A 10,319-nucleotide genomic window follows, 5' to 3' on the forward strand; every position below is an offset into this window, starting at 1 on the left:
GTCATAGACAGTAGATAATCAAGCACCTAAAGCACAAAGGAATTAGCAACAATTATCCAGCGCAAAAACCAACCAGGATGATTTTGTCCATATGCGAACGATTTGTTCTGTTCTGAATCAAGTGCCCCCCCCTCCCCCCTTCCCAAAATAAAGGTATGGAAATTCGAATTGTCACAAATGATCAGATATTCAAGTTCCAAACACCACAAGCAACTCAATTGTAAAAAATAAAGTGGAATTAAGTAGAATTTGTGTAGAGAACCCAAGATTTAGAAGTCTTGAATTCAAATCACCCTTTCCCCTCCCCACTTCTTAAACCCTACCCTTCTCCCTTTCTACTTTTTAAATCCCAAACTTCTGCATAATGCAACTTCATATATTCAGCATAATGGCACTTTATATTGCTTCCTAGACATATTCAGCATAATGCCACTTTATATTGCCTCTAGTCATTTTCTTTGGCCCAAAAATCAAAGTTGAGAATAAAGTCATCTATATTTTAATCAACTAACTGGGGCATTGTTGAATTGACCTACTCGTGAGTAGCTCTCAAGTAGCTTGGCCAAGAGCTCGGCTAACACTCGGTGCTCGCGAGTAGCTCTGTCAAGAGCTCGGCTCGGGCTCAGTTTTGACTGAGTGCGAGTCTAGTTCGAGTTGCTCATTTATATATCAATCCAGACTTGAAGGCTCGATGAGACTTATCCAACACAGTATAATTAATAATTATATATTTAATTATTACATTTCTTTTAGGTTTGGAAGTTTTATAAATTACTAAAATATCGTCTCTGCCTTCTAGTATCCCTGGGTCATATAGTCATTTCGCATGGAAATAAAATAAAATTAGGCAGAAGTGTAACAAAATTGAGCTTTCTCGCAATTTCTCCTCTATTTCCAATTCACCTTGCTCTTCTTGCTAAAGCTCCCCACAAAGTGACGAAAACGAACAATACAAGCTCTAAACTAAGCTTCCTTCTCAATCTTCATGTCAAATTTACCCCATATGAAACAGACCTTCCCTCTTTGAGCTTGAGCTTTCTCTTGTATTTGATTTTGTCGAGGGGTTCGATTTTAGGTGTTCGGAATGCACAATCCCTAAGTTGTAGAATTCGCCATTACTGAGCTTGCTCTCTTGAGCTTTAGTCATTAACTAGAAAAAGGTAATGAATGGTTGTTTATTACTGTGTTTGCTCTCATTTCAATCACTTCATAAATTCTAACATTGGGTGTTTTAATTCATTGTTTCCAATGGCTGAAATTGGGGGTTCCACAGCTTGAGCCTCACGGGAAGGCAATGAAAACCATCAAGCCATCAAGGAAAGATGCAGAAAGAAGTTGGCACTTCGACAAGTGCTTCAACATTCGTCGCCAGAGCTAGAGCTGGATCACTAGGTAAATAGCATTTTGCTCTACTTATACTTGGTGTCCCCCCATTTTTCTATTTTTGCTGACTAAATATCATTAGCTGTTATTGTTAAGAGTGGTTAGTGGTTAGTTTAGTTTTTAATAAATTGCTACTAGATAAATGGACTATAGGAGCTATCCTTGTTTGAGTAGTGGATTTAGTGGTTTTCTCTTGTAAATTGTGTGGCCAGTGCCCTAGTTTACATTTGTTTACAAATGGAGTTTATAGAACTCTTCATCAAGTATTGGCTTTAGTTCTTAGCTTTTTGGCTCTTCTAGTTTGCTGGTTGTTGAGAAAATGCTTGGCAAATGTATGTTTAAGTGTTAATAACAACACAAAGCTAAGGAAAGTGTAATTGATTGTTAGGTACTTAGATTGCCATAAAACTGATCACATTAGCATTGAAAATGCTACTTTGGATAGTTGTTAAGGCTTAAGAGTCTAGGACAATAAAATTTACTACATTGCTGTCTGTTTTAGGGATGTCTACCAGCCCACCCGAAGTTCAATCGATCTCATAGCATAATGCCTCTACTGCTGATTCATCCATTTCATGTCAATTAGACCGCCCAATTGTGGTGAGTAATGACGAGGAAAGGCAAGGAATTGAAGGAAAACCATCCGGCACCCAAAATGCTCCTTTGACAAATAAAGAAGAACTTGTACGAATTGTGGAGACTGAAAATAATGTACGAACTACTGAGGGAGACAAAGGAGAAGATGCATTTCATGTTTCGAAAAGAACCAAGACATCAGAGGCTTTGGGTGACTACAAAGAATTTGAAGAAAATGGCACACACCATGCAATTTGTCTTCATTGTACGAAGAAAATATCACGGGGAAAAACCAAGCAAACCACTAGCAAGTGGAGGCATCGAAACACTTGCTCGGCTAGAAAAGCAAAGCTTAGGCAGGTTAACCAACAAACAAAGATAAATTTCCAGCCATGAGATTCTACTTCACTAGCTGTCCCGACCCTACATTTAGGTAAATTTAACATTGAGAAAATTGAAGAGGATTTTGATACATGAACACCCGTTCAGCATAATTGAAGAGGAGGGTTTCAATTTGATGATGAAATGTGGGATTCTTGAGTGGACAAATATCTCACAAACGACATCAAGAAATGGTTGTCAACGAGTATATGAGTTCGGAAACAAGAAATTAAAGAGCATCTTGTCTTGAGTGAATAAAGTCAGCATAACAACTGATATATGGAGGTCTAAAAATCAGATAATTGAGTACATGGTCATCCTTGGTCATTGGATTGATCAAAATTGGAAGTTGTAAAAGCAGGTTCTCAATTTTGTCCACATACCACCACCACGAAAAGGCATTGAAATCTTGGGTGCAATTTTTAAATGTGCAAAGAAGTGGAATATTTAGAACAAGATGTATACTATTTCAGTTGACAATATAACACATAATGATGTCACCATGAGACTTTTGAGAGATGATTTCTCTAGATCCAAAAAGCTAGTCCTTGTGGGCAAAATTTTCCATGTCCTCTGCATAGGTCATATTTTGAACCTTATGGTTCAAGATGGCCTTGGTGAGATTGCTAATAATGTTGAAAATATTAGTAAGAGTGTTGAGTTTGTGAACCAATCTGATACGAAGAGGCTTCTATTTGCTGAGATTGCTCAACAATTACAAATATTGGGCAAAATTTTAATCCATGATTGTAGGACCAGGTGGAATTCGACTTTTGAAATGCTAAGTTTTGCGGTCAAGTTTAAGAAGGTTTTTCCCCGATTTCAAGATAGAAAACCTCAATATGATTGTTGTCTATCTATTGAGCACTGTGCTAAAGTAGAAAAGGTGTGTAGCACTCTAGAGACCTTCTGGACTGTCATGCATAAAATCTCGGGTAGTGATTGTTTCGTTTGGAAGATTTTTAAGGTGAAAATGCTCTTAGATTCAAGATTGAATGATGAAGATGACTTCACCCAAGCAATGGTTCATCAAGTGAAATTCAAATTTGATGAATATTGGGGCAAATGTAAATTGTTAATGGCAATAGCTGCAATTTTGGATCCAAGACAGAAAATGCAGGTCATAGAGTTTGCCTTTCCAAAAATATATTCGCCCTTTCAAATGCACGAGAACATCCCCAATGTCCAGTAAGCAATCTTTGACATATTTGAGGAATATGTGGCTGAAGCTGTCGATATAACTGGAAAAGCATTTGAGTCACATGATGGTTCATCTGATAGCCAGGGTCCAATTGCACCTAAGTCTTTTGATTAGGATACTTTTGATGAATTTTGTGTAGAAATGGAGACTTCGGAGCCTCACAAATCTGAGTTGTCAGATTATTTGGATAAGTGTCGGCATTCGATTTGTGAGAACTCAAAAAAAAATTATATATATATTTATTCAAGTGTTTAAATCATTTAATTAATCCTTGAACTATTTATGCACATGTTTAATTTCCTATCTTTTCTCAACTTATTTGTTTTAAATCATTTTTTTATCTATTAGTTATTGCTTAGTAATTTAATCACTAGTTGGATTAGTAAAAATCTTTTACGCACACGTTTTAGTGTAACTAGCTACGTTAAATTTTACTGAGCCATACTAGTGTGATCAACTAGCAAAACATGATCTTAACCATGAGAGTGTAGTAAGATTTGAATCTTGAAGGAGATTGACAAGACTTGAGAGTTGAATCCTATTCACTCACTATTCCTAGTTGACTTGGAGTTTCTTGTAAAATAAACAAACTCACCTTTTTCTCTCATCACTTTTTCCTCTTCCTTTCCCACTCCTCTTGGCCAAACTTTGAGAGGTAGAGAGTGAGAGAGTTGGTTGCGAATTTCTTCCCCATTTTTCTTTGATCAAACCCTTAGATAATCGCCAAGATTTCTCCTTCATCTTCTCTTCATCTTCCCTTGCTTGTTGGCCAATTCCTTGGAGCAAAAGAGGAGGAAGAAAAGCTTTGCATCTTGCCAATCAACTCTTGTTCCAAGTAAGATCTTCACCCTAACATCATTTCCCTTATGGAGTTGACAGGTTGGCTTTGATGTGTAGTTTGTCTTGTGATTTTTTTTTATGCTGCTTTATGTTGGAAGCTTGGAGGAAATGGTTGGTATATATATATTGCTAAAGATGCCTTGAGTTATAGTTGAAATTTCAGTTGTTATGATTGAAAGGGTTGTATCTTTTGTAAGTTAAAACTTGAGATGTGTGCTGGAAATTGCTGGAAGCTGGCCGAGAGAAGGAGGGACCAAAACCGGACTGATTTTCCTCTTTTGTAGTTGTAATTTTAGCAAAAACTGCTTTAAATACTTGCTTAGATGTTGATTTATGTATGTGAGTGTGACAGCCCCACCTTCCCCTAAGGCGTACCAAAGGGGTTAGCGGACTGCCTGCCCAACTCTCGCCAGGACTACTAGCTCGATTATGTACAATCTAAAACGTTCCGGAAGGTAATAGCGCGCTCAAGCGAAACAAAACCATGAAATGAAAACGGAATATCAAAGCCTCACATGAACAGTGCCAAACACATTTATACATGTAAGGTTCCCAAATTACAACTCAAAATATAGTGTTACAATAAAATACATTTAGGTTTTCCAACCATCAAGGAGCTATACAAAAGTATATGAAACTAGCTCAACTCGGCTTCCAATTCACAGTTTCCAAAAGGTATTCACATCCCTGTAAGGAAAACAAAGTCAATGGAGTGAGCTTTCGCCCAATGAGGTACACTTATGCAGATCAGTAAAGTTCACATAAGCACAAAGTTGCTCAGTCCAACGTTCAACAAGTAATCCGAACTAACATTACATTAAATTCAGTAAAAGGATACGGGCGGCTCTCAAGAGCCCTTTTCCTCGCTTGCCGTACTTGATCTCGCCCGTTGACCCTCCGTCAACGCTTAAAGAAGTAACCAATACAGTAGACCCCACTTTCGCCAATTTCCATCCACCTCACATACCCTTACCGGGCCCGAACTCCATTCAGTTTACAATGGTAATGCTCAAGTATACTAGAATCAAGGGTCTCATACCCAATGATTCCATAAAACAATCCCTACGGCTTATCAATCTCCTCGACCATGCCCTTGCTGGCTCGAGTCAATCGACTGCCAATAGGGTTGAGCTCAGAGTAAACAGTAAGAGTCGTTGGATACGTCCAAACGACACCAATTCAAGTATATTCAAAGACATTCACTTGATACAATAACAATCACATAAGCCAGTCACATAAGCCATTGAGTGTAAGAGTGATAAAGTACACCCTTAACTCAACCAAGCTCATCAATACACACAAGCATCCAAGCCATAGATTTCAAGTATAGCGAAGCAATGAAGTAACAAGTATGTGAGTAATACACTCACCAATCAAGCAAGGAAAAGATTTCACAGATTGCGGTCCAACGAGCGCCTAGCGTCACCGGCACGCCCTAAACCATACAGGTAAACACAATGAGACCCGAATACGAGTCATAAACCAATTCTACAAACTACTATAATAAGACCAAATAGAACGTATAAGTGCAAAATCAACTAGGGCATGTGCGGAAATAAAGTTTAGGTTGGAAAACAAAAAGGCAGATTTGCTGTTGCTTAGCGGAATTAACACAACTGAAGCTACACTAGTTGGATTCAGGTGTAATATACACCATTTCGAAGCTAAGAGAAAGGGATACAATGTTGAAGAAGGCCACTCAGTCCAGTTTGTAGTGTAACTAGGTCAAAATTTCACTGTACCAAACCAGAATTGCACAAACAGGTTAGCTAACCGCATTCTGGTTAAATGACCGTAACTCAGGCTACCGATGTCCAAACGAGGTGATTCCAGGGGCGTTGGAAAGCTAAGACACCAGGCTATATTTATTAAGAAGACATTGACAATCAAATCAGTAGTATTCCCGGTCAACTAACCAATTACAGAAACAGATTATCAGTTTCGGACAGAAACAGGGCAGCAGAGGTATTTCGGTCTTTTCACAGGCTACAGTGCTCCAATTGGGCTGAAATTTTTCAGGCAACTATGAAACATCATTTGATACAACTTTCATGTTTTAACCTAAGGCTAATTAGGCCTTTAACCTAGTCGAATAGTACCGGGCAGAACAGGGCTAATAGAAACCCTAATCTGGAATTTTTGCTTCAAACCAGAAATTTTCCACTAATCACTACAATTATCATACCAAAGCTTCATTCTAACCCATACTAGACCATCATACATGGCCAATCAACATTAAACATAGAAAAACAGAAAAATTATGCATAAAATCAAAAATTCATCAAACACCACCAAAAGTCATGAAAACCTCCACAAAATCACCTAACTAACCTTCACAAGTCATGAATTCATCATTATCAAAGCCAAAGATGGAATTTCTTGACTACTCACCTTGAAATCCCAAGAGAGGAAGCAACTTTACACCACTATCTTTCAACCCACTTCACCTAGTACTTCCCTACCACCTAGCTAAGGATTTTTATGGAGTGATTTGAAGTTTTATCGGTTAAGTTGTGAGATTGAGCAAGATTGAGTAGAAGAAATTTGATAGCTTTTCTTTCTTTTGCTCTCCAAGAAGCTCGGCCAAGAGAGGGAAAAATAAGAGGATTTTTGGCCAATTTTTGGTATTTCTTTGGTAAAGGTGGTAAGATGGTCTTATGGTCAAATTCCAAGTCCAATAGCAAAGTGACATTTGTCCCTCTCTTTAATGCTAGGTTATCCTTTTGTCTCTCCACTCTCATCCATATAACAACCTCTAATTATCGCTTAGCACCTAGTAAATTAATCCCAGCATCCCAAACTGAACCTAATTGGCCGAATTTTACCGAACTTTCCGCAGTAGCGGGTCCCACGTCCGGTATACACTCTTAATTTCTCAAAACCTAACCGATATTAGAAAAATAATCTAAAACCGATACTTACTCATAAAAATTATCTAGAAAATTGTTCTACCAAAGAAAATGTAGAAAAGGCGTGCAATTAAATAAAATAAAACCTAGAAAATAAGAAAATTCACGGCTCTCACAGTGAGGCTGATTTGAGCAAAAAGTTTGAACTTTAAGTGGTAAAATTGTAGTTTGCTTCAAGATGTGTTAGTTGCTGAACTTTCACAGAGGTCACTGCACAGGCTTAGGGAAACTGTGAGGACCCAAAATTCTCTTTTTTTGACTTATTTATCTATTTATTTATCCATTTGCTCAAATTAATTTATTTTATTCATTTTAATTGCAATTGCATGGTACATTGCTTTAGTTTATATTTTTAACACGTTTACCCTTAAACTTAATTTTTCTATCGCTCAATTAGTGAAAATTTGAGAAAACATATTTTTCGAATTAATATTTGATCTGAAAGTGCAGTGGTCATGGAAAGTTAAAAATGATCAATTGTAGATTAAGAAAAGTTAATTGAGCGATTAGAGGTGAGTGGCTTGAGTTAAACTCAATTAGGAGCATTAATGGACCACTATTCACATGTTGATTTTTGTACCAAAAGTTAGCTTTATGTCACTTCTTTCTTTCACCCTCTCACATCACAAAAATCAAACAAAATCACTGTCTCTTCCTCCCTCTCATGGCCGAACCTTTCCTTCCCTTTTAGCCAAGAAAATTTCATCTTCTTGCTCTCCATTTTGCTCACTAAACTTGCTCCCAACCTTACTCACACCTTGGATCATCTTCAAGTTTGGTAGAAGACTTGGTGGAGGGAAGATTTTTAGAGGTTTAGTGCTTGGTTTCTTGATGTTGTGCTTACTACCCTTGGAGAAAGGTAACATCTCCAAGCTCCAATTTTTCTTTCATCTTTTAACTAATTTTTAGCTAGACAAACTTTGGGTTGTTGAAGGATTCTATGAACCTTGACATTAGGTAGCATGTCTTGAGGATATTCTTGCTTTCTTGACTTGCTCTTAGGAAGATGCCTTGAGGAGGATTATTAGGTAGTGGACTTGAGGATTTCTTGTATGTTGGTTGTTGTTATGGTGAATTCTAGCTTGGTTTTGGTGTGAGAGTTTGGGAGGAAAATTAGGAGAGAAAGGAGGGTAGCTGTCCGATTTTTGCTGGAGTGTTTCCCTTACTTTAATTTCGAAATTTGTGGTTAAATTGATGCAAAAATACTTGCTACATGTTGGGTTATGTGTGTATAAATTATCTTCCAAAAATCACTTCATTTGAATGAGTTAAAATTAAGTTTAAAGGAGGAAAACAAATCTGAAAATTTTTTAGCAGGGCAGCCGACCAGTGTACACTAAACAGAACATAATTTTTTGTATAGGAATTGAAATCAAGTGACATTTGTGGCATATGAAACTAGACTCCAAAGGCTTTCTAACGGTATAAAATACACATGCTAGTTCATTTTCTATGAGTCGCAGTGAACAAACAAAATTGACTATTTTTCCCTACTGTTTAAACTGCGAGACAAGAACAGCTGCAGTTTGTAACTCGATTTCACTCCCCTTACGAAATGAATTTAAAAAAACAGTTTCTTCTAATGATTTTTAGTACATTAAATCTAGTTTTCAAAGCCATAAACCACACTAATTTTGAACTTGTGTAGCTTTAGTTATGACCTGAATTAGAAACTGCGTCGGGTGTTCCAAAGCTGGAATTTTGTGTTTTAGGTTTCAAAACAAGCTTTCAAAAAACTGTTATATCGTGGTGTAGAAAAATCCAAATCGAGTTCTGTTTATTGAGTTTGAAACTAGACTTGGAATTCTTTCAGCGGTATAAATATTTGGGGCTAGTTCGATTCTTATGAATTTTGCTAAATTTTCAAAGTTCACTGAAATTCAAAACTGTTTTGCCCTGTTATTTGAATCTGGTAGAAGTGTCTTCTAGAGATTTTTAGTTCATTGAGTCTATTTTTCAACGTATAAGATTTGTAATTTTTAAACTTACGAAACTCAAGTTATGATTTTTTAAAGAACGTTGTCAAAACTGAAATTTTCCCTAAAAAGTGACTAAAGCTCCAAAGTGGTTTGGAAACATTTTCTAGGTTTCAACCCTAACGTTCTTCATTATTTGCACCACATTTCATACTTGGGAAACGGATTTTACCTCCTAGTCTTATGCCATAGATTTTCATAAAAATGAACCATAAATTGAGCATTTTAATTAGAGTAAGTCTTGAGGAATTTCACTAGTTTTGTATTTGATACTTGGAGCTTTTAGCTCCAATATTTACTATGAAAATAAGTGACGCTTTTGATGGATTTTGACGTGATAAGTGTCGCGCCCCATTTTTTATAAAATAAATGAATGGTTTAAAAAGTGAATTTCAATTTGATTTTTGATTGAAAAACATAACTTTTGATTTAAAAAGAAAATGGGTCTAAATGGGGTTTGTAATGCGACGATGTGGGTCCAAATTATAGTTTAAAAGGATTTTTGAAATAAAATCGGAGTCGCCACTTGGTATTGAGTTAAGGTGTTACCAAGTCACCTAAAAATGAATTTTTAAAAGAAAAATAGAAAAAACCCTTTTCAAACGACTCCAAGTCTACGTAAATCAAAGAAAAAAAGGTTCGGGAGTCACATTTGAAGAAATGGAAGGCAAGGATAAAAATTCGATGCACCCTTTCGACCTAGCCAAGACTAGTTGCGTGATTTAGTCAAAGATTTTCTTATTCTTAACCTAAAAATTTATCACATTTGGATGTACTATATGAATGCAAACCCTAGATCTAGGAGGGTATTGGGGGGTTGAAATGTATCTTCAAAGCTTATTTGGTACCAATCACGTTAGTTGTGATGTCCAATGAAGACTCTTCGAAGAAGTCACGAATAATGCAAAAATATGAGACTCTAAGAAAAGAAAAGAAATAAAATAATTATAAATATACATGTCTTAAAGGAGTGCATCATGTCGGATACGGGGGACTAATGTTCGTGACTCAATTTTCCCTTTTAATAGAGGGAATACGAGCGTGCTAAGGCTA

General features: G+C 36.7%; 1 protein-coding gene across 1 annotated transcript; it reads left to right on the forward strand.

Annotated features, from left to right (window-relative positions):
* Positions 1-2,797: 2,797 nt before the first annotated feature.
* On the forward strand, positions 2,798-3,655 carry LOC140036278 (zinc finger BED domain-containing protein RICESLEEPER 2-like). The gene is made up of 2 exons (XM_072077629.1): positions 2,798-3,460; positions 3,554-3,655. The coding sequence occupies exons 1-2, from the start codon at positions 2,798-2,800 to the stop codon at positions 3,653-3,655; spliced, it is 765 nt and encodes a 254-aa protein (XP_071933730.1).
* Positions 3,656-10,319: the final 6,664 nt, after the last annotated feature.

Source organism: Coffea arabica, chromosome 2e, assembly GCF_036785885.1.
Source record: "Coffea arabica cultivar ET-39 chromosome 2e, Coffea Arabica ET-39 HiFi, whole genome shotgun sequence".
Taxonomy (NCBI): domain Eukaryota; kingdom Viridiplantae; phylum Streptophyta; class Magnoliopsida; order Gentianales; family Rubiaceae; genus Coffea; species Coffea arabica.

Excerpts from the sequence above, each read along its gene's own strand:
- LOC140036278 (XM_072077629.1), top strand. The coding sequence starts at position 2,798 with ATGTATACTATTTCAGTTGACAATATAACACATAATGATGTCACCATG. Across the intron at positions 3,461-3,553 it reads ATCCAAGACAGAAAATGCAG|GAATATGTGGCTGAAGCTGT; the intron begins GTCATAGAGTTT and ends GACATATTTGAG.